Raw genomic sequence first — 24787 nt, 5'->3', positions numbered from 1 at the left:
AATTATGTAATTGAAGGGGAGAGAGGGAGATAATATTTGTGGTAAACCCAAGAGATTATAACCAGGACAGAAACTTTATTTTTTTTATTCAGTGGTTTTGTAATTGTTACCTTTTTCGCTGCTGGCCTGTAAATATGCAGCTGGTGTTGGTCATGCTGTGCTTGTGGTGGTATTATCCTTATTGTTGGTGCGTTCATTCAACACTCTGCCCTTGCACCTGCTAAATTATCTTTAAATAAAAACATGCGGAAACAAACCATGTCAACACAGTGCTGCTGTTTAGTCTGCCTTTAACTGGTCGGCTGGAGTTATGTGTGAGAAAGTGAAAGATGAGAGTGAGTGTGAGTGTGAGTGGTCAGCAGTTTTTGGTGGCCAAGACAAAGGCTGTGTTGTGTTTGTCAGGGTCACAGCAGCTGGTGTGTCTGTGGCATGGCGACAGGTGCTGAGAGGACAGTGATGTTTAAAAAATGTGAGAGCGCCTTGAATGACACTCATGCTGCCATAGACAGGTTGTGGTGGCTAAAAATATTCCTCTCCGTCAAGCTTGAAGGAAAAAAGTGACGGGAGTGTTCATTCTGCAGTCTCGGCTTCACGAGAGATGTCCATTGACAAGAGATGCAGCCTTGTTTTTGCCAACCGGGAGTTGATTTCTAATGACAATATTCAGTATATTGTATGAATCTTTGGATTAAGATTTTTTTTTTACGTGTTGTAGAAGCAGAGATACGAATAAACACCTGTCGCCATAGCTCAAACCAGCTGGGTTCAACAACCGCAAAACGTGGACACACCCTGTCCTCTCAAGACAAATGCACACTAACACAACCTCCCCTTCAGAGTCGATCCAATTGAGATATTTGAGTCTATGCCCAAACAGACCACCGGAGTAAAATTCTTTTGCCACTGCCAAACTTTTTCAAATATCTCGTCCATTTCATGGTCGCAGCCAACTATTAATGTAGGTTTCTTTAAACAGCGTTGGGGCTATTAAAGGTGTTGCTAGATTAGCAAAGTAGCCTAGTACCTAACCTAAACTGGCATGAAGAGTATGATTTTATTGCCCAGTTTTTCACAAGAATAATATAATTTTTTTTCGAGAAGGCTGATTGCCGTGGTTACATCATTTTGAGCTGACCATGAAGTAGGCAAGACAGGACAGACATTCTTATGCCATAAAAATAATAAGCTTATCCCAGCGGAGACACACCTCTCTAAGCCTTGTGACTCAATATCGGATGAAAACACGTATTTATGGTAGACCACCATTGTCATAGTTTGCCCGTTAACTTTTCGTTATCTGTGTACTAAGAAGTGAAAATGAGTTACTGGTAAATCGTTACATTATGAACATACACAGATCAAAATGTTCTGTGATCATAATGTTCTTTGGGGTTTTTATCATGCCGTGCAGTTTTGGCACACACCAGAGCGCGTCTTGCGTTCCAACATCTCCCTCTCCCCCTCCCTCCCCCCACACACTCTTGGGTCGGGAGGGGAGGGGTGACGGGTAGTGAACCACGGAGGGAGGATAGTCGTATGTTCACCGAGAAGTGCGAGCAAGCCTTGAAAACGGATTCCCGGTGGGGTAGATAACGGTCATCACAAAGTGTAACTCCCGGTGAGTCGTCATAGAAGTTTACAAGGAGAGAGCCGTGAATTCTGGAGAAGTTCAAATTCATGGTAGGCCTTTCCGGACCGACCGACGGCCGTTGCGCGTGTAAACGGGACAGGACACTGACATTCTGCTGTCAGCATGGAGAATTTATCCACGTTCCCCTTTGTGTTTGTCATTCTATTACAGAGTAAGTAATTTACACCTCAGCTGTCTCAGTTTTCTTATGTTGTAATAATAGTGCGTGCATGCGTGTGTACGCTGATGTCCTCAGGACATCTCCAGTGAACAGGAAAAAGTGCATTGTTCTATTTTTAGTTGGTTGTTTATATGCTTTTGTCTTGACATTTACGGAGTCGAGTGGCTTTTGAATAAATTAGATTAAGTTTGGCTACAGCCATGCATAATTAAGGTATTGCTCAAAGTATTTCCCAGTCTAGTCTGTTTGATAAAATGAGTCTGACAGCGACCATTCTGATAGCTGTGGATGCAGGAGTGTAGTTAGGCTATTTAGAAGTGATCAGTGTTTGAAAGCCGTCGAGGTGAATTGCCACCATCGAGAATAGAATGACGGGTTTTTTTTTCAGTATGAGAAGACGACACAGCCTGCTTTCAGTTATGTGCGCGTTTGCGTTTAAAAACCAGCGCACGCTTCCTCTTGATTCGGCTGTGCGGTCATGACGGGGTAGTCTAACGCCGACTAGAAATAGAGAGGATTACCTACTCATTGAAATGGGCGCTCAGTGACTGGATCCATGATCTAACTTTGGGTCAGCTTAGCGTTAGCAGTTAGCACTGGTTAAGGGGTGACACCTGTAGGGCAGGTATCCTTGCCAATGGTCAAAGGTGCAGGTGAAGGGCAGGCTATTTGTAGTGGGCTTTTGTTCTCTATCGCTAGGTAATTTCAGCACTTATCCTGTGTTGGATCAGCTGCCCCCCCACCTGTTGTTTTGAACGTGACGCGAAAAAACCCGTCATAAGAGAATCGAATGTATGCCTAAAGTAGCTGACGTAGGCACAGTACCCCAATTAGCAAGAATATCTGTTTTATATTACTTTTTTTATCCCAGGGTCAAATATCTCTCTCTCTCTAACGCACACACACACACACACACACACACACACACACACACACACACACACACACACACACACACACACACACACACACACACACACACACACACACACACACACACACACACATACACTCACACACTGTTGCTTGTGTGATTTGCAATTCTTCAAAAATGTCATTCACGTGTCCTTTTCACTGATAGCTTTATGTGTCTTGACAGTAGTGTGTGATGACAGGTTTGAAGTTACACATGTCAGTGCTGACAGTATCTGACCAGTTTGTGTGTGTGTGTGTGTGACAGAGGGCGGGGGATGAGTTCACAATGCTTTTGGCTAAGGGTGGTCCCTGCGGCTGTAGGCCTACTTGTTTTAATAGGGATGGAGCCGCTTCTGATATTTGGACCAACTTGTTGACACAAGGTTTCAAGAGTTTGTATTGTGTTGTTACATGGGTGTGTTGGTCTCTCTCTCTCTCTCTCTCTCTCTCTCTCTGTATGCATGTGTGTATTTATGATGGTTTTGCTGGGCTCTGTGGGGGGGCGGGGGGGGGGGGGGGGGCACTCAGCAGAGCCAGCTGTTACCCCAGAGCAGGGCAGGGTTACGCTTATACAGAGAGCCTTTGTTCTCTCTCTCACTCTCTTTCACACACACACATACACACACACACACACACACACACACACACACACACACACACACACACACACACACACACACACACACACACACACACACAACCTCAGATATAGTCTCACCCTTACACATGTCCAGATTCGCCCATCAACACCATGTAAATCACAGTAACATCCATGTTTCAAGCACACATGTAGAACCGAAACCTGTTCATTTTATATTTAGACTTGCCAAGGTTAAATCTGAAGTCATTTTTACCCACAGTTCTGTTGAGATCCCTTTAAAGTGTGCACGCATCTCTCTTCATCGTATGAGCTTCCACCTTTCATATGAAGGGTGTTCTGTGCTGACTCAGGACTCTAGAATGGCTGGGTGGAGTTGGCATGCGAGTGGGAGTGAGGAGTGATTTAAAACACTGCATGTTTTGAGCACGTTAGGGTTGTTGCCCATCGCTTCTTATCGCCTTAACACACTACTCCCATGGCTGCTGTCTGCCAAAGAAGACACAGTGTGTCCGTTCAGAGCATCCCCTCCGTCTAGAGCCAGCACACAGCTCTCTTTCTTCTTCTTCTTCTTCTTCTTCTTCTTCTTCTTCTTCTTTCTCTCTCTCTCTCTCTCTCTCTCTCCCTCTCTCTCTCTCTCTCTCTCTCTCCCTCTCTCTCTCTCTCTCTCTCTCTCTATCTCTCTCTTCTCCAGTGCTCCTGCCCCTTGTGACAGAGACATGACAATGCCCCTCAGAGGAGGTAGCGGGGCGATAAGATGCTCGCTGCAAGGCCAGAGTGCAGCCCACAGCTGGCTGATAATACTGTTAATCACTATTGAGACTGGATCAGCCAAGGCAGCCAAGAACACACACAAAGCCCTGAAAAGATTGTAGCCCTTTGACTTAGATATCTGTTACAGGTCCACCACACTGTAATAACAAAGAGAATCAGGTCAGATATCGGTACAGTACAGATGTAGAGTAAGTTTGATTCCTGTGTGTGTGTGTGTGTGTGTGTGTGTGTGTGTGTGTGTGTGTGTGTGTGTGTGTGTGTGTGTGTGTGTGTGTGTGTGTGTGTGTGTGTGTGTGTGTGTGTGTGTGTGTGTGCGCGCCTTTGACACACCTTCTTTTACAGTGTCATTATTGTCAACAATTTTTGCTTGTGATTTAATTGGCTATAATTTTGCTGTATTGACAAATATAACAGACAAACAACCCTCACTTGAGAAAGGGAAAAAGGATGACAGTTTTTTCCATATTTATCAAGGTGTTTTGCTGGTGCTGTTGTCACAGAGCAAAGTCTTCTGTTGTGACTAGCATAGGTGGACGATCTTGCACGTAGCTTGATGAAGCAGGAAAAACGCATAATTCCGGATAGTCTCACCGGATAGTTGGACATGTGTTTATCAGTGAAGGCCATGTTTGATGTTTGATGTTGATTGGTGAGTAGTGAGTCCTAGCAGGAAGTTCAACCCAAATCAAAACATGATTCAAGATTCATTTCCTCAGTCAGAAACAGGACAAAACATCAACTTCCAAAGAACTCTGTAACAACTTGCACACACGACAGACCCACCTACACCCACAGAGAGAGAGAGATAGAGATAGAGAGAGAGGGTCACTGCTATCCACAATGTTGAGTTTTTTCGTAAGTCAACTATAGGCAATGGAAAGTCTTGGAAATGAAAATGCTTTCTGGACTTTTGTAGAGTGTATATTGTAACCTCTTTAAGCCATACGAATACTCTTCCTCTGGCTCATTTATTTTCTCCAAAAATGACACTCCACACACACATGCGCACCCGGAAACCCACAGAGACACATCCCCTCATGGAGGGGTGTTTTCAAGGCAACCTGTTGTTCCGAAACAGGGTGGATATCAACAATGGATCTGGCCTACCGATCAGCATGGGGGGAAGGGCTGCTCCCATTTCCTGTTCCTGACAGGAAGTCTGACTTAAACCTGGGCCACAGACCGCTCTGCTCGCCAGTGCCCTCACGCTGATGTCATCAAAATGGGTTATTTCCACACTCAGGAAGCAAGGTCCTTTGGGTCACCATTAGCTAGAGTCGGAGTTCCCCAGTTGGCTCTACACACTTCAAAGGATGTTGATAGTGAAATAGACAACCTATGTCAGATTGAGCATGTTGCCCAGAAGTTAGAAGTATTCAGATCTATCAGCTCACTCTCAGATATCACAGATTCACCACCTCTCAACCATCCAGGGGGATTAGATGCAAACCCTCTTGGGGCTTTGCAACATGATACTTTGGAGTTGTTCGTGTCTGAAAGACCACAACCTGTGTGAGCTCTTCTAATAATCCTCCTCTTCACTTTCTTTCTCTCTCTCAGTCTTGCCTTCTGCTCCAGTCACAGTCTTTACCACAGCACCTATCGTAGAGGTCCGTGAGAGCCAAGGTGAGTCAGACGTGTGGATCTGTACCATTGCTCACACAGAGTTGTTGGTGTCCTGTTTGATGGTCATCCCTGTTTCTCTGTCCTTCCAGCGGCATCGCTGTCTTGTGAGTTCAAAACAGAGAAAGATGAGCAGCCTCGGATTGAATGGAAGAAGACCAGAGGGACTTCGTCTTCCTCTCCAGACTTTGTCTACTTTGGGGAAGAATTCAGAAGTAATTGTCATCAAAAATAATTTGACCAACTACTGCATGTCCATCCCAATATCTGCATTTTAAAAATGTCTCTCACACTCTTACTCTCTCTTTTACTCTTTTTCTCTTGTCTCCTTTTCCCAGAGAACTTTAAGGGCCGGGCTAGTATGAGAGGGGCAACAGTAGTCTTGGAAGGGGTGACTCAGGAGGATGCAGGCGAGTATCGCTGTGAAGTCAGTGCTGCCTTGGACAACGTTCAGCTGGGAGAGGCCAACATCACCCTTATAGTGTTGGGTATGTCCGTTTGTATGACATCACCCTTATAGTGTTGGGTATGTCCGTTTGTATGACATCACCCTTATAGTGTTGGGTATTTCCGTGGGTATGACATCCCCTTATAATGGTGGGTATGTCTGTGTGTATGACTGTGTGTGTGTGCGCACTTTGGGGAAATGTTGGGAGAATATGATAGCAGGTCTGCACCCAATTTGCCATTTAAATGACAAAAGTCTTAAATGAATACCTCATTTGTGATCTAAATGATCGTATTGTTGCCCTCCTCTCCTCATCTCCTCTACTTGACTCTTGCTGTTGTGGTTGTGCTGGTTGCTGTGGCAGTGCCCCCCCAAATCCCCTTGTGTGAGATCCCGAGCCGGGCACTGACTGGCGCAGCGGTAGAGATGCGCTGCAGGGAACACCATGGTGTGCCCGCCGCCACCTACACCTGGTACAAAGACAAGAAGGCCCTGCACCTGAGTCCAGTCAACTCCACCTACACGCTCAACCCCAGAACTGGTGTGCTGGTGAGACAGAAGGCTAAACACTGTCCAGAATACACGCATAAATACACACGCACACAGACACGCACGCACGCACGCACACACACACACACACACACACACACGCACACGCACACAGACACGCACACACACACACACACACACACACACACACACGCACACAGACACGCATAAATACACACGCACACAGACATACACATACACACACACACACACACACGCACACAGACACGCATAAATACACGCGCACACAGACACACACACACAGACACACATAAATACACACGCACACAGAGTGTTGTTTAACTCATAATGTCAAATATGTCCTTGTCCATGCCAACTCCTGTGCCCCTGCTGTTAATCATGTTTGCAGATGTTTACATCTGTCACAAAGACAGACACTGGGCAGTACCACTGTGAGGCCAGAAACAAAGCAGGGCCGCCCAAGAGCTGCGAGGGGATCCACATGAAAATTGGTGAGTCATAGTGAGTGCATGTGAGAGAGAGATTTAAAAGGCAGTCTCTCTTTCTCTCGCTCTGTGTCTGACGGAGGGTGGAAGACTGCCTTCCAAGAATGCTAAAGTACACAGGAAAAGGAGAAAGTTCACTTTATTGGCAACAAAGCTCCATTGTTTAAGGCCATTGTATTCAAATGATCTACATATAACATTAACAGGTCATAGTGGAATTCCCTTTAAAATATATTATATATAGCAAGATGAACCCATGGGAATGAGCCAAGCAGGATAACTTCAGGAAACAGCCGTACGAGAGAAGGTGAACAACAACACCACTGCCTTGGCTCTATTCTTGTCTTTATTCCTTGCTAACCATTGTTTGCTCTCTCTCTGTTTCTCTCTCTCTGTCTCTCTCTCTCTCTCTCTCTCTTCTAGATGATCTAAATGTCCCAGCAATCATTGGAGGAGTGGTGGTGGTCTGTCTGGTTATTGCGCTCTGCACCTTTGGAGCATTTTATGCCCATAGACATGGCTTTTTCAGTAGTGAGTATATTTGTTCAGTACCCTTCCTCTCACCATATTCGTCTCTCAAGCTACATGCAACCTTTGGTCACTCATCTCTTTTATATTGATCTAAATAAGGTGGTCATCTAAAGCAGCAGTAAGGGGATTGGGTCAAAATCTAACAATCTAACCACTAAAAAGACGTGCAAAAAGCTTACAGACATAAACAGCACAGTTGACACGAATAAAAGCACAGTGCTATGAGCACAGTGTATACCCACTAAACTGGTCTTGTCTGTATTATGTATTTACCACCGGATGTCTGTATATTATGTACATCTACCAAATGCAGGCTATGTACAACACCTGTTGTTTCCCATCCCCTTCTGCCACACAACCCTCCCCCATCCCCCCTTCCTATCTCCACCCGGCCGACCTCAAGCAGATGGGTCCCCCCTTATGTGCCGTGGTTCTGCTTAAGGTTCCTTCCTGACTAACAGGGAGTTTTTTCTTGCACGTGTTGCCATTGTGCTTGCACTAAGGGGATTCAGGCTCTGGGCTCTGTAAAGCGCTTAGAGACAATTGTATTGTTATGGCGCTATATAAATAAACTAAAATTGAATTGAATTGAATTAAAAGGCTTGCTAGCATGCTAACTCATGTCTTTTGGCAATATAGTTGGTGAGGTCGTCGTGCTGTGAAAGCTTTTTTTTTTTCATTTGACATTTTTGCAGGATGGTCTGACCTGGACCACATAATTGCATAGTGCATAGCCTAGATGGCTAGTTGAAATGATGGGTGTGTTCATCTGTCCTACACATGACCATATACCATGATGATATCAGTACTAGTTATAAACACATGCATCAAAAAGTGGCAAATTGTTGCATACTGTCTCTAACGTCGAGGAATCGTTTTTAATGGATCTTCTTCTCTTTTTTTTCTCTTTGCACAGAACACAGAGGAAGGTAAATAAAACTGCCCCGCCTCCACGTGCTGTGAAATGTTCTTTAATACTAAGCCATGAAATACTACACATTGGTGTGTGTGTGTGTGTGGTTTGTGGCAATTCAACTAGACCAATACACAAACTAACTTTAAGACTGAGATAGTGATCCCGAGAAAGCCAATGATTCTTATGTGCCCATTAACAAATAATATAATGTCCTGTTTTACCGTCTTCTCATTGACTTAATTTTAATTAATACTGGTCTTTACTCACATCCGACAAAATACTTGAGCTAGCCGACTGGACTACCTGGTTGCCCCCGGCCCCTTTTGGTCTTGTTTGACCCTTGCATGGTGTGTCTTGAAACAGTTTTTTCAATCGCCCCCAAAGTCACGACTTCTGACTCTGCCAAACCAACATGGACCCCTTTTTACAGGTCATTCTGGATCACCCAGTGCCAAGGCGCAGCCCGCATCAGCAGCCAGAACCTCCACAGAACTGAGGATATGTGAGTCAGAGAGAGAAAGAGAGAGAGAATATGAGTCCAGTTAAAGCTCTAGGCCTGTTCCTGCTGTGCCGGTGTGAGGACACTGTGCAGACCTCAGCAGGGAACTGTTTGGTGTTGCTTGTGTCTCGGTTGAAGTCTGAGGTGGATTCCGTTGCGCTGTGCTCATATGCCCAAAAAGGCTTTGGTCCTGTGCAGTTTCATTTAGCAGCCGTGTTGAATATGGCTCTTCAGTTCTCAGTTCAGTTCGCTCTGAAAGTCCTCCCTCACTCTCCCAGCGAGGAACTATATCAGTGTTCCCCCCCAGACAGGCATATAGAACTAAAATGAAGAAGTGAATGCGTGTCTGTTGATGTATTCAAGTACATCCTTAAATCAGATGAAGTCCAGAAGCCACACACACACACACACTTAGGCATGTGAACCTTGTGTGCTTCACCATGCAGCTATAAGTAATAAACTCATCCCTCCCCCTCCTTTTCAGGAACACAAGGTACAGCCCTCCTCCAGAAGAGGTACGTCATTTATTTTTCCCCTTTACTGGTGTGTTCTTCAGTCACAGTCCTATGTAGTTTGGTTGGATAACAATATGAGTGTTGTACTTTACATATGGGAAATGGGTTGTTCTGGTAAGCTAGCTGAGTCTCTTAAAAGATTGAAACAATTAGTAATACAGGCCTCATTTTTCCCTTTCAACTTGTTTAGAAACAGCAGGACTTCAAACACACTCATTCCTTTATGCTGTGATGGATCCAATGCCTTCAAATGAGGATAACTCACTCACTCTCACTCGTGTCCATGCTGGATGATTATGCCTTTCAGTCGGAAAGATTCACAGACTCTGGGTCAGGTTACCAAGATGGACATCAAAAGTGGCCAAAATATTTTTGAACTCATCATTTTCACTTGTGTGGCTTTTTTGCTTTTCTCCACTGGCCAAACACACAAACCAATGTGTCTTACACTCTTTCACTCTCGCTACTGGTGGCCTGGCCTTTGTTCATTAAGACTTTTGCATTGAAAATTGCATACAGGTGCCATACTTTGAGGATCTCGTTTTTCTGCCAAGATAAGTGTACAGTGCATATAAATGGAGCAGAGTGACGCTATACGTTAGTTCAATTAATAACAGCTTTCAGTGAACATATTTATGGTGCCTTATTTTTTCTGGAGTGGTCTGCGTATCTATCTGATGTGTAAATAATTTTGAGTTTCTTTGCCGTAAAGAAAATTTGTATGCTATTTTTCCTTAAGATTTGTATGTGTATGGATGTGTGTATGTAAGGATGTTTTTGTTTCTGTACACTATTGTCAGTATTAAAAGGTTTTGTACATACATAAATCTTTCATTGTCTTTTGTAAAGAAAAAAAATGATAAGAATCTAAGTTCACCCCATTTTATAAAAAAACAATAAGAGAAAATAGAATGTATGACACCACCAACCTTGTCCTCCAAGATCATTTATTAAATATTCAATGGATTAATATGGAACAGAAACAGGAAAAGTAGTGCATAGTGGGCAGGCTTTACTTGGCCACCTCTTCAAGTGCGGGTTCTGTGGAGGGAACAGGGCAGGAGAAGTTACAAAACAGAAAGATGTCAGGGTTCGCACAGGCTGAAAGTGAAGCCAAATGCGTAGCTGTGAGTGTATTAAAGTTGGGGCGTTCTCTGCACTACAGGTACAGCACACAAGACAATGAGAAACCCATGCACACACATCCTCTCAGTCCACTCATCAAACATGGGACAAGCGATACTGAAGTCATTTCTCTGGTATGACTTTAAAAAGGTAATTCTGTGTTTTATATCTGGGTCAGCAGACGTCTTCAGCATATTCACAGCTAAAGTGTGAGCCGTAGCTGTATTTTTCACACTGAAACACCACCACATGTAACTTTAACCATTAATGAAGGGCTTACAGTTAAGTTCCTGAAATACAGTTCATTTTATCCATCTGGCAGAATGGAGTTGTTGAGCAAAGTAAAACATACATAAACATAACCCAAACATGTATATGCAATCTTACATTCCTACATCTAATGCAATAATTAACAAGATAAGCACCGTATAGGTAACATATTCATGGGTTGTTTCTTAAACATGACAACACAAAACAGGAGACATAACTCACCAGGGAATTTGAATTCTGGGAATTTGGTGAGGTCTCCAGTCCCGTACAGCCTCTGTAATTTGGAGATCTCCTCAGACACATTCTTCTGGAAGCCTGGGCCTCCATCTACCACTCCACCTGCAGCCCTGGAGGTGAGACAGGAGACAACACAGAGGTGAGACAGGAGACAACACAGAGGGGAGACAGAGGAGACAACACAGAGGGGAGACAGAGGAGACAACACAGAGGGGAGACAGAGGAGACAACACAGAGGTGAGACAGAGGAGACAACACAGAGGGGAGACAGAGGAGACAACACAGAGGAGAGACAGAGGAGACAACACAGAGGGGAGACAGAGGAGACAACACAGAGGGGAGACAGAGGAGACAACACAGAGGAGAGACAGAGGAGACAACACAGAGGGGAGACAGAGGAGACAACACAGAGGAGAGACAGAGGAGACAACACAGAGGGGAGACAGAGGAGACAACACAGAGGGGAGACAGAGGAGACAACACAGAGGGGAGGCAGAGGAGACAACACAGAGGGGAGGCCCAGAAGAAGGAGAGTAAATAATCATATTCTGCATAAAGATAGACGGCATAACTAGTAACTGTAGCTGCACTGCCTTGTGGGTAATGCCATATCAGTTCAAACAGCCTTGACGCCTCAGATTTTTTTCTGATTTGTTGTCCAAACTGTCTACAACTATCGCACAAACAATTTCAGCCTGGTATTTCATTTTGTTCTTGAGATATCGCTTTTTCAATGAGGATTGGGCACGCCCTAGATAATGGCAGCCAACAACAGATTGGATGTGTTCCACATTTTTACATATTCCTCTTATTTCTATTTTTCTGCAGACTGAGGTAGTTATATTGGTAGGTTTCGAATAACTCATTTAAATTACCATCCTAACCACCACTAATGTCTCATTGATTAAAACAAACTCAAATAAATCATTTGCAGAAATAGAAGGCATGCATATATTTATAAGTAATTTTGGATGTGGTCCACCTACAATTTCAAAAATGTGCAGAAGTGTAGTCCAGAAATAAAGGCATATGCTGAAGACATTTTGAGCTGACGGGTGGTCTTATTCAAAAGCTAGAAGGTCTTAAAGTTATCATATATTTATAGGTATATGGAACAACATGTAGTTGGAAGTTATATGCCCTGCTGAAACGATGCTGTAATAACAAAACAAAACAAAAAATTAAATCAACATGAATGTATTAAAGTGAAATTCCATGTAGTTAGTTCCTCTGTTGGAGATAAAAAACACTTTTCCACGTAGAAAAATAGGTCTCGTTTGCTGATTTGTTACTAATATAGCAAATCTAAATATTTTATAGGTTCGTGCTTCCCAAGAGCATTATAATTCTTTCATGGACTTTTGTCCTTGATTTTATTTATAATACCCTGTGTAAGATTTAGAATGTAACCCTTGTGTGGTCTTTCTGCAGTCTTCAGCCTTCACTACCCCCCCCCAAAAAAAGCAACGTAATTAAATTTTAAACCCCAAATCTACTTTGCATGAAGAAACAACCTGTCATTCATAACACATTTCTGAATATCTGTATTTTCCCTCTTCACAGTGCAGAAAGACAGCATTTAATCAGAGGACAGCACTCGTTTTTATAATAACACACTTATTGGATTATACACACTTATAATTAGTAGAGCGTTGTCTCCTTTTGAACCATGGTCACTGTACGCATATGCTAATGATATGATATGTAGTCCCACTGTACGCATATGCTAATGATATGTAGTCCCACTGTACGCATATGCTAATTATATGATATGTAGTCCCACTGTACGCATATGCTAATGATATGATATGTAGTCCCACAGTCATCGTGCCCACTTATGAGCAGTCAGCCAGAGCTTGATCCACTTCGGAAAGGATGATAGGACAGACTATCCGACTGCAGCCTTTATCTGTAGCATCACACAGTGCACTCTTTGGAGTTAAGAGACGTTAGCTAATGTGGCCCTTTTCCGGTCACTTAGCAAGCCATTTCTCGGCAATGCTCTTAAGACAGGCAGAATAGACGGAAACCCACATCCTGTTGCAAACAGGAAGGGAAACACAGAAATACTTTTTAGGGAAACGATAACAGTTTAATGTCATCAACTCTAATCGGCACATGTAGGACAGAATACAGTGTGTGCATGGACTTTGCATATGTATTTCTGCCATGTGCAGCACATAGTATGTGTTTCACAGGCCATCTTTGGGGGGCAGGACTGGCATCTCCTCCTCTTGCCTGCCCCAGCTGCAGCCTCAGGAGGATCAGGACCAGATTCAGCCCCCTGAAGCGCTTTCACAGACGCTGCCGAGGCTGCTGCTGCTTGGGGGAAGCGTTCCCAGGGTTACGAGTGCCTTTCCTAGCTGCTCCAGGAACACCCTCCTCTTGTTCGGTAGGGTTGATCTCACTCCATATGAGTGAGATACGACTGAGGACACATCAACGATATTATGGTAGACGAGCAGGGGCCAGCAGGCAGGCTGTGGTATGGTAGACGCTTCACCCACTGCCCCAGACCTCTCTTATGGCGCCATTAACTGCCGGTTATGACATCGTAGCATTCTTGAGAAATCCCAGGGATTACTAGACGAAGCCTCACCTCGGGACCTATGCACCCCTGCTGAGACGCGGGTCAGTCTCATCCATCCTTTTCCAGTTGTCTCCATATTTACAGAAACCCTTCAAATTTGTCATTTCCAGAATGATCTTTGTTTGTTGTAGAATGTTGTGGCGATGTCCCGGCCATGGCCGGCTGCACGCGTGTGGGCCCTTGGGTCATCATTATGACATCTTGTGCTGATATCCTGCCCATATGATCATATGGCATCATGTGGTGACAAAGACTGTGTTATTTTGCTGTTCTTTGACAAAAATGTCTCTCTTTCAGCTTGGAGGATTTCTTCTTCATCTGAAGATGACGAATAATGCTCTGGGTTGTTTTTTTCCCCCTTCTTCTGCAAATACCTTCTTCAAATTATTAAAATATGCAACTACGTATAACTTACCTATCTCAAAATGTCTTCAATGTATACCTTTACTTATGCACCACACTTAAGCAATAAGGGGCTTTTTACACCTAGCATTAAAATGTGTTTCAGGTGATCGGACTGCAGTCGGATAGTGCTTGACCACATGAAAGTACAGGTGTAAATGCACTAAAGATTGAGAGATTGTGAGCCGATCGGCCAAACACCCCTCCGGAGGTGTGTGACCACACTGATGTAAATGCAATTGTGTGGTCAATCTACATACAACGACTACGTGGGCGAAAGTACGTAATCGCGCACGACTACCAGCAAGGCAGCTTCATCTTCATCTTCTAGAAGCTGGACACGGCAATCGGGTCTCAATGTAATCTGGATAAAATCATAACATATCTAGATGCAATCTGGATACAAGACGCATTTTAAGGCCAGGTGTAAAAAGCCCCTATGACATTGATGGAGGTTAGTCATTTCATTGAGATATTTGAAATCTACTCATGAAACTTCCCAGTCTGCACGTTTCCAGCAAAAGAACATTGTTTCGTTGAGATATTAGAGGAATTTATGGAATAGTGGAAAGCACAAAGAATAAATCTGAGACATTGGTGACCGTTAAAATATTTTTGTGTTGGTATGGAAGTTGATATGGAATTACCCTTAAATGAGTCAGCCTACAATCATGGATGGGGAATGAAACTGAATAGACAACCATTTCTGGACTCATCTTATTTTAACTAACTGTTCCCTAAACACACCACACTCCAAAGTTAGTTAGAAGAATGTATGCAACATTATATGTCCATACTTGCTCTTGACGGTGTAGTCACGAATTTTGTCAAGGAACAGCTTCTGGACAGGGTCCATGTCCTTGGCCCGGTTGAAAGCCACCGCGGAGATACCAAGGTTTCTACGCAGGGTCACCGCCACAGCGGAGCGGAAGAGAGAGGACAGCAGGGATAGCCGACGAAGTGCCATGCTGTGCAAGAATAGATCAAAGCAGAGATAAACGACAGGGACTACCCAAGACATATTTATACGTTACCCATATAGATTAGTAAGCTAGGATATCTGGCTAAGTTTCAGTTGCTTGCAGACTGACCGTGGGTAACCCAGGGGTAACTTAATTCGCTAGCGAAGTTAGCCAACAAGCAGCAACTGCTAATTGACTTATCGTGAGTAAACGCTAACCTTACTCATTAGGTACTGTATTTACTTTTATTCTAATACTGCTGCATGCCCCAAGGCACCATTATAATAAATGAGTCAGTCTACTATGGGTTCAGTTACCTAATAATTCAGCAGGCATGTTGCTATCGTTAACGTTAGCTTGCTAATGGCCTGATTTGACCTCATAAATCGAGTAACTAAAATACACTCTTCCCTCGTTATTAACAGTATTATCAATTCAAATAAACAATTTTCCCGCTGAAATAATAACAATCTAATAGAATGAACGTTTAATCACATGCATTTAACCATGAAGAAAAAAACATTGTTTAGAAGTCACCTTGTGTTTGAGGTACCGCTGCACAGTGAAGTAGAACTGTCAACCGATAGATGTCGAAAGCAGAGTGTAGCAAGCGACAATAACGGGAATTTCAATATGGCTGCCACTCGTAATTTCTTCAAAATAAAAGTCGAAACTTTTTTTATCAGTTTTTAATTATACAATAACGGAAAATGGAGAAAATACTCATTTAAGAGACTTTATGTGCTACAAAACGTACACTCAACTTCATATTGTGTGGCAGAGAAAAAAAACTAATTGTGCATTTTTGATATGGGGGTGAAATTGGGGATGAAGTCCTCATAACAAGTATTTTAATGAAATACATAGATTTTGATGCTTGCATCGCCTTTGAAGACTCAGCAGAGGATGAACTTCCTGAGGCTGCTGAAGATGTTCAACCTGCCAAAGGCCATGATGGTTCACTTTTACACTGCCATTGTTGAGTCCATCCTAACCTGCTCCATCACCATCTGGTACGCTGCCTCCACTGCCAAAGACAAGAGCAGACTGTAGCGCATCATTCACTCTATAGGGTGGCTGCCTGCAGTTATCTGCACGACTCCAGGTCCTTGAAGTGAGCAGAAAAGATTATGGCTGACCCCTCCCACCCTGGTCAGGTCTTTTGGAAGAACTCCCCTCTGGTAAGTGTTAGCCGTCCATCAGGACCAGAACTCCCCTCTGGTAAGTGTTAGAGGTCCATCAGGACCAGAACTCCCCTCTGGTAAGTGTTAGAGGTCCATCAGGACCAGAACTCCCCTCTGGTAAGTGTTAGCGTTGCATCAGGACCAAGACCTCACTCCATAAGAACAGTTTCTTTCCGACAACAGTCAGTCTCATCAACATGGCCTACAAACTTCTGTTTCAGCCCAAGGACAGCTATTCAGTGCAAATTAGTGACACAACCTTGCACTGTTGTACATTTCCAAGATTCTCCTGTTACATTCAGAATGATGAAGATATTTAGCTTAGTCGATACAAATGTGTATTCAGATTGTCATTGTCTAAATTGATGTTTCTTTTGTGGAAAAAAAATCTTTGTCTTGTCCCCCTTTGTACCCTTAACCTATTTGTGGCACACAACCAAGACTAATTCCTTGTATGCGGAAACCTACTTGGCAATAATCCTATTTATGATTCAGATTCTGAATCACTTTTGTAAGCACGAGGCGTGTACAGTGCCCTCCCCTATGTCTTCCTAACTGATATGGAGGCAAAGGTTTCGAAGTCAAAGAGTCTTTGCTTCTCTTCTCTATGAAGCTGTATCCTGAAAAAAAGAATTCATTTTTTTAGGGATTGGTTTTCCCTTTGTAATAAATATTGCACGCATGTATTTCTGTATATGTGTGTGTGTTAACAATATATATTGCCTAATCCATATAGCCTATATGTTAAGTAGGTCAAATCATAGGGAAAAATCACCTCACAAGTCTGTTCTGCCTATTTATACATTCACACTCAGTTTATTTAGTAATTTATAGGGTGTTCTATGACTCACAAGCAGTATAAATAAAATGGGTTTTTCAGCTATGTGAGCCTTGGTGTTAAAATGCACTTTCTGGATGTGGTGATCTATAATAGATTTAATGGAGAAAATAATAATAAACAACGAAAAACTAAATGTTGTGTACCCAGTAGGCTACTCTCTCATAGGTATTTGCAAGATGAGTCTGCTAAAATAACGCAAATTCGCAAATGTAATATGAAGTGCATTTATCTAGAGTAGTTAGCTGCACAACAGGCATATGCCGTGCAAAACGTTGAAAATTTGTCAAACCGGATTATCAAACAAAACTTTGATTTAGACTTTTATTTTGACGCTTGTCGCTGCCATATTGCCGCCTATTGTCGCGTACTGTCGCTTGTTGTTGCTAGTTCTACGGAACTGTCGAAAAGCTTTCTCTTCTTCATTGGCTTGTGATCATCCCTTTACTGCCACCAAGTGGACTGGGGTAGCCTCCGATGAGGTACCTCTTTTTCTGTCTATGGTTAAAACTTCACCACGACGTCTTAACACAAAATATAAAATGAATCCAGGAAAAAAGACCATTTATCTCGTACCCAGGACACTTGAAGAGCCTATAACTGTTTTGAAAATATATATAACTGTCCTGAACGTGGGCTACTCAAAAGATTAAGTTAGTAGGCTATCCATCCAGTCAGAGGTCTCAAAGGTGGTCCTAACAAACAACTATTTCATTCGATTGTTATCAGTGTGACTAGTAAGCTGTGATCAATAAGCCTGCACATGCCTATTTAAACTGTAGAACCTCCCAGGAGTTCAGTTACCAAATACGATTTGTCTGGGACGTTATCTTGTAAATAATCCCAACCCCCCCATGGTAAATGTACTAAGAGCAACCACCGAAAGAACATGCCTCCTGTTCGTTGGAGTTGTATAAACATACTGCATGACTAGCAACTGTATATATAGAATGACATATACATTTCCATAGGGCAAGAATTCTGACAGAATCATCGTGTGATGTAACATAAACGTGGTTGGCCCCACTCCCACCATGCCCCATAAACTCCCTCCATAAACCCACATCTCCCTTCATAAACAGTGGAGATGTACGGCACATCGCTGTAGCACATACCATGCAATCCCCAGTGAGAGCTGTTGTATCTGTTTCTTGAAAAGACAAAAAGTATAACTGGTATCGTTCTACTTCCTCATGCAAATACCAAATATAACTGAGACAAGAAATTATCCTTTAGAGGTATACTAGTCTTTTTGTTAAATCATGTAGTTGATGATTTGCAAAAGGAATGTATTGTCCTGAGTATCAGAATGGTGAAGTGAACTTATCCATTAAAGCTTACCATGATTTAGCCTTAATAAATGCAACTTCATAAAGGCACAATGAAGAATGTTATTCGAGGCAGAAAAGAGATGCAAAATGCGGCAAATACTTTATTTGAAAACAAATATAGGCAAAGTCAGTATATATACTGAGCTGTGTTCCTATAACATCCATGGGTGAAGAAGGATTTGTTCCAAAGTTGGTCGATCTTTGGGACTGACAGTTAGACACTGGCGAATGAGGTGACGACATTCTTTCAAAAGGAATGACAAACAAAATACAAACAGAGGGTGCATTATTACAAGAGAGACACATGCAACAGTTATTGTCACTCTCTCTCTCTCTCTCTCTCTCTGTCACACACACACACACACACACACACACACACACACACACATATTCACCTCTTGATATGCCACGAGGGAAGTATAGTATTCCCTTCACAATGGCAGCTTCATCGTAGAAGGGCACATCCCCCCAAACCATCTGAAAGAGCAGGATGCCTAGAGACCACACCGTGGCAGGGACTGCAAAGTACTCTCCTCTCAGCACTGTCTCAGGCGGGAAGTACTCAGGTGTCCCTGCAGTGGAACACTTGATTTAGCAATCAACTAAGGCATAAGAAGTCTCTCTCTCTCTCTCTCTCTCTCTCTCTCTCTCTCTCTCTCTCTCTCTCTCTCTCTCTCTCTCTCTCTCTCTCTCTCTCTCTCTCTCTCTCTCTCTCTCTCTCTCTCTCTCTCTCTCTCTCTCTCTCTCTCTCTCTCTCTCTCTCTCTCTCTCTCTCGCCCCCCTTTTCTCTCACCAGCAACATCTGTGTAGTGTCCTTCTTTAATCACAGAAGCCGAGCCAAAGTCCAGCAGTTTAAGGCGCTGTGTGGCCGTCTCCACCAGGATGTTCTCCGGCTTCAGGTCGCGGTGGACCACCCCTCGCGAGTGGCAGTGCAGCAGCACCCTTACCAGCTGCTGAAGCATGTGCTTGGCCATGGCCTCCTCCAGGTAGCCCTGGCCCTCCTGCATGTAGGTGAAGAGGTCCTGGCACGGCTCGGGTCTCTCCAGCACCATCACGTAGGACTCTTGGAGCTCCATGTAGTCCAGGAGCTGGGCAATCCCCTGGCAGGGGTGGCTACGGCACACCTGCCTCAGCAGGGCGATCTCCAGGGGGATGGGCTCCTCGAACTCTGACTGACAGGCCGACGAAGCAATAAGAGGCACCCAAGCATGTTTATATAGGGGATACCACCAATGGGTTTTACTCATAACCAGGTTTCCAAAATGTCACATATTTAGTCGCCAAATAAACTTGTGAGAAATGTATCCCCATTCTCTATGCATGGTGCAGCAGCACACATCAGGGGGATGAAGGTGGAGTCTTTCTGTCTGCTCCTAAATAAGTATTTCATTCTCATTGCCTCACACCTAAATATGAGGACCAGAATGTGTAATGTGATAGCAGTGCAGTTATTCAGACAGAGGAAGCTCACTCAAGAATAGTTTAGTTCCTTTCGCTTACTGAGTGTCCACTGTCTCAACACACACACGCACACGCACACGCACACGCACACGCACACGCACACGCACACGCACACGCACACGCACACGCACACGCACACGCACACGCACACTCACACTCACACTCACACTCACACTCACACACACACACACACACACACACACACACACACGCACACAAACTGCTCCTTTAAGGACCCCTGATTTAGTCAGTTTGGAGGTTATTTCACTCACCATTTTCGCCCACATTTTGATCCTATTCATGTCCACCATTTTCAGTGCCACCTATTCAGAATAACAATAGAGCATAAATCATGGAATTCACTGAGCATCATATGAATGAATACCTGAACCTTTTTCTTTTGAAGGCTTACTGTACAACACGTTTGTTTACCCTATTACACTGACTGCTGAATCTTTACCTCACCGGAAGTACTGACCATAAGATTGCTAAAACACCTCACCAGCCTACTGCCGTAACAGGTGCAGAGGCAGATAAACCAACGTGGGCCTACTCACGGGGAGATTGTCTGACTTCCTGTGTCCAGCATACACACTTCCATAGCCACCGTGTCCTATCAACTCTCCCATACTGTATAAGGTCTCAAATCTCCCTAAATTGCAAAAATGTACAAACAGTCTCATTAATGGGCATCAATGGCTCACATGGACAGATCATGTTTCAAATGTGGGGATCTGAAACACAGAACTGAGTAAGATCTCAGATACTCGCACAATATGCACTGCTGCCCTACCCGTTTCAGTCAGCTCTTTGGGACCAACATCCTTTAGAATGAGCTTGGGTTTAGGCTCCGGATGCTTTGCAGAGGCCTTGGAGGGGCTCCTGTTATAGGGTTGGTGGCGCATATTATGGTTCTCTGCCCAATTCACAATCCCCTTGGTTGCCCGCCAGTGGGCCATGCTCCTGGTGCCCAGCGCCGGGCCGAATGCCAGCCGGCAGTGGCGCTCCAGCTGGTAGGAGTCGTTCACCTTCGCCTCGTCTCCCTCTCTACCCGCTGAGGAATGAGAGCAGCAGCTCTTTGCTAGCCTTTTCTCCTGCCGCTTCTTCTTCTTCCTCCTCTTCTTCTTCTTCTTCTTCTTCTGTCTGTAGTCTGAGTGCTCCCTCACCGCCTTCACAGACACACGGTGCTGTCTCTTCCTTGCGCTGGTCTTTTTGGCACTCCAGGCAGAGACCGGGCAGCTAGGAGCAGCCTCTGTGGGAGAAGGAGCATCACAAGTTGTCAGTCAGAGCACAGCAAATGGCACAGATTTCATGTTGATGTTTTTCATAACAGACCTTATCATTTAAGATATTTATTATATAAGGCGTGATAAGTTCTTAAAGTGATTATGTGCAGTATACCTTTGGAGGGTGACATGGATGCGTTCTCCCTCCTGTAGACCGTTCTCAAAACAGCTTCATGCAACCATTTAGGCACAGCCCACATGTTGGTTGTCACACTGATGATGTCACAATGCCACACGATGATGTCATAAGCCCCTCTGGCCTTCTCTCTCCCTACTAGTCACTTGCAAGATGAAGGAGTGGAAAGTCAAGGGAGATGCTGGGGAGGTCAACAGCCCGGTGGAATACTCACAGGTTGCCATGACTACTACAGAATGTCCACAATAGATTTCATTTCGATTTCAATGGTTGTGGAGCACAGTGTTCTAGAGTAGTCCACTGACCTCACAGAGAAAATCGTCTTTGTGGCCAACTGATATATGGCCAACTATAAAACTATTCAGTCTATTATTATCAATGATATTAAAAGTCCATCACTATTAATTGTACGGTACGGTAACCAAGATATTCAAGTATCTATAAGTCTATAATGTAAATATTTGGATTTTTTTTATAGTTTGACAGTTATTCATTAGCTCTCCTGACATTTAAGTAGGTTGCATTTTTTAAAATGTATTGGACATATGGTTGAACACAAGTAAGTTTAAATCTTGTATGACAGGGATTTCCATGTGACCTGAGAGAGGTCACAGTAGACATGCTAGTAAATGTATAACCATAGGCTGCTTAGACAGCAAGCAGCCCAATCATGAAGCACTTGGGTTCACAGTTTCTGTTTGGTATATGAGAATATAAAGTAGACAAGAGAGAGAGAGTTCCCCCACCATTTCTGACAATGGTCACCTTGCAGGTTGACCACCTTGAGGAGAGAACAAACCCCAACCAGGCATGCTCCCCATTCATTCAATCAAAGCGGTCCCGTCTCTGATTGGATAATGTGACCATGTGTTGACGCAACCTACAACTGCCAGTTCATTCATCATTCATCTGTTAATAGATCAACACAGTCCAGTCTATAACACACTTCAATCAAATAACGGCACGCATAGTGGTTAAAAAAACAATGAGGATGAGGTCTATCGAGTTTATGCTAGATAAAGGTGTGAATGCCAGGCAGAGGGGTCTAGTAGACCAGGAATCAAGTCTACATGCCCTGGCTCCAGACCCCTGGTGTTGTTTAAACTGAGAGCGGGGGTCTATTGTGATACGGTCTGGTATGTGAAGTCCACCCAAATCTAACACTAGTCACGGGACACACTGTGTCTTGGTCAGCCACCCATCACATGTCACCTGCAGCGCAGCCAATGAGATGAATCTATGATGAGACTTTGTACTGGAGTAAATCTCCCCCAATGGCCTTTGTACCTGAGTAAATCTCTGTTTTTAGTCTGGCTGATGAGAACTGTGGACATGCTGTCTCTTTCAGAAGTGGTTCATTCAGCTCCACTCACCAGCTTGACTAATCTGCTCAGGAATTTATTCAACACACAGACACACACACACACACACACACACCTTCTCTCTCACTCACACACACACACAACGTCTGTAATCCACTTCCAACTTTTGTCCGGACACTGCGAGTCACACAAATCCCTTCTGATTCTGCGGGCCTCAATCACAAGGAGATAATATTGGATCAGGAATGGCTTCAAGTGTTTTCCCATTCTTGTTCCTGCTTGTGAACGCACTTCCTCTGGCCGCACCAGAAGGCCCAGCCCAGCCTGAGAGGGCGCCTGGAGTCCCAGCCCAGCCTGAGAGTGCGCCTGGAGGCCCAGCCCAGCCTGAGAGGGCGCCTGGAAAGCTCCTGGTGGTGCCCATGGACGGGAGCCATTGGGTGGGGATAAAAGCTGTGGCTGAAGAGATGAGCCGCAGGGGCCACAGCGTCCTGGTGGTCATCCCAGAGGTCAGTATGAGGCTGGGCCCTGGGGAACACTTCCAGACCCTCACCTATCCAGTGCCCTACACTCAGGACACAGTGGACGAGCTGCTGGACCACCACGCACAGGGCCTGCAGAGCAACACAGGACCCCTGCTGGAAAGAATGGGTAAGGCGTGGACAAGGGTGAAGAAGATGTCAAACTTCATGATCGTCACCAGTGAGAGTCTCCTGTTCAATGAGGAGCTGGTAACCTTCTTGAGGGAGCAGGAATTCGACGCCATCCTCACCGACCCAATGATGCCGACCGGAGCCATCCTGGCGCACGATTTCTCCGTGCCGGCGGTCTATCTGCTGCGGGGCATCCCATGTGGATTGGACCTGGTGGCGGCAGCGTGCCCCAGCCCCCCGTCATATGTGCCACGCTTTTTCACACGCAATACGGACCAAATGAGCTTCCTCCAGCGTGTGGCCAACGTCCTGGTGGCCTCGCTGGAGCCTGTCTTCTGTAAGGTCCTCTTTTGGCAGTTTGACGGCGTGGCGAGCCGCTTCCTGCACACAGATATGACCGTGGCAGAGATTCTCAGTGGCGCCTCCGTGTGGCTGCTGAGGTATGACTTCACCATGGAGCTGCCAAGACCACTCATGCCCAACATGGTGCTGATTGGAGGGATCAATTGTGCCGTCAAGAGACCGCTGACAGAGGTGAGCCCAGAACGTCACGCTTACTTCTCCTGAAGTTTGGCATCTTCACACCCTCTTGCTGAAACAGAAGTAAACTTAATCAAAAAAACTATCGTGAAAAACCTAAATAAATCCACAGTAAATGCATAGGCATATACTGCATATACAGTATATTTACCACAAGGTACAATGTCCAATGGTTGCCAACTGGTCAAATCAAATATTGTTTTCTCCTTTCCCCCACTCTGTTGTGTTCAGTCTGACTCGTGCCAGATCAAAGTGTGATGACACAAATCAATTACTGTAGAAAAGGACATGTGGATTTCTGATCATTTCCCATCTGTTGAATACAGATCATTTCATTACAGCTTTCATTACTTTTCTGCCAAAGTCCAAATGCCAATACACACGTATATATATACCTCTTCTGGTCTACACCAAATTAAATGTTTGCTCCTGAACCACAATTGTCCTGTAGTTGCATTAGTAGGAAGTAGTTTGATTCGATGTATTAGTAAGTAGTCTGAGATGTGTATCAGTAAGTCGTTTGAGATGTATTACTAAGAAGTGTAGTACGTGTATTAGTAGGAAGTAGTTAAGGATGTGCAGAGGTGGCACTTCTCCAGTAGGGGGCTCTCTATGGCCACACTGTGGGACTGTTGGAAGATTTCTCATGCAAGGTTTTGCCAGGATAAACAAAACCACTGTGCATGTCTGTGGACATCCTATCTCTCATCCAAACACTGCTGCCACACGACCTCATGCTGAGTGAACTGTCCTGAGTACTAATGGGGCTTAGTCTCTTGACAAACATCAGACATACATTTTAGTGCC

The 24787-nt window shown here is 44.3% G+C and overlaps 4 protein-coding genes across 6 annotated transcripts in view; 2 read left to right on the top strand and 2 right to left on the bottom strand.

Moving 5' to 3' along the window:
* Positions 1-1483: 1483 nt before the first annotated feature.
* Positions 1484-10467, top strand: jam2a (junctional adhesion molecule 2a). 2 transcript variants are annotated; one of them, XM_031558724.2, is made up of 11 exons: positions 1484-1802; positions 5659-5724; positions 5814-5936; positions 6060-6209; positions 6534-6718; positions 7089-7191; positions 7609-7716; positions 8633-8645; positions 9063-9134; positions 9616-9646; positions 9837-10467. In XM_031558724.2, exons 1-11 carry the CDS (start codon positions 1754-1756, stop codon positions 9876-9878), a joined length of 942 nt encoding a protein of 313 aa, XP_031414584.1. In that variant the 5' UTR covers positions 1484-1753; the 3' UTR covers positions 9879-10467. The 2 variants fall into 2 exon arrangements, with proteins under 2 accessions (XP_031414584.1, XP_012675207.2); XM_012819753.3 differs by lacking the exon at positions 9063-9134 and having other exon boundaries at positions 1486-1802.
* Positions 10468-10576: 109 nt separating this feature from the next.
* Positions 10577-15873, bottom strand: atp5pf (ATP synthase peripheral stalk subunit F6). The gene is made up of 4 exons (XM_012819689.3): positions 15770-15873; positions 15068-15238; positions 11264-11388; positions 10577-10687 (listed from the first exon to the last, which is right to left on the bottom strand). The coding sequence occupies exons 2-4, from the start codon at positions 15235-15237 to the stop codon at positions 10659-10661; spliced, it is 324 nt and encodes a 107-aa protein (XP_012675143.1). The 5' UTR covers position 15238; positions 15770-15873; the 3' UTR covers positions 10577-10658.
* Positions 15874-18679: 2806 nt separating this feature from the next.
* LOC105893360 (serine/threonine-protein kinase pim-2-like) lies at positions 18680-22816 on the bottom strand. The gene is made up of 7 exons (XM_031558720.2): positions 21448-22816; positions 20840-21298; positions 20604-20698; positions 20319-20369; positions 19379-19757; positions 18981-19157; positions 18680-18829 (listed from the first exon to the last, which is right to left on the bottom strand). Exons 1-7 carry the CDS (start codon positions 21530-21532, stop codon positions 18738-18740), a joined length of 1338 nt encoding a protein of 445 aa, XP_031414580.1. The 5' UTR covers positions 21533-22816; the 3' UTR covers positions 18680-18737.
* Positions 22817-22839: 23 nt separating this feature from the next.
* Positions 22840-24787, top strand: part of ugt1b1 (UDP glucuronosyltransferase 1 family, polypeptide B1) — a 10762-nt gene continuing 8814 nt past the window's right edge. For both annotated transcript variants that reach the window (XR_004162723.2, XM_031558719.2), the window contains exon 1: positions 22840-23974. Coding sequence is in view for 1 of the 2 variants with exons in the window: in XM_031558719.2 (XP_031414579.1) it covers positions 23036-23974 (939 nt within the window). In the remaining variant the exon portion in view is untranslated. The remainder of the gene's footprint in view (positions 23975-24787) is intronic.

Source organism: Clupea harengus, chromosome 21 (genome assembly GCF_900700415.2).
Source record: "Clupea harengus chromosome 21, Ch_v2.0.2, whole genome shotgun sequence".
In the NCBI taxonomy this organism is placed as follows: Eukaryota; Metazoa; Chordata; class Actinopteri; order Clupeiformes; family Clupeidae; genus Clupea; species Clupea harengus.
The sequence above is the reverse complement of the archived record's forward strand: the minus strand, read 5'-3'. Positions and strand labels throughout refer to the sequence as shown.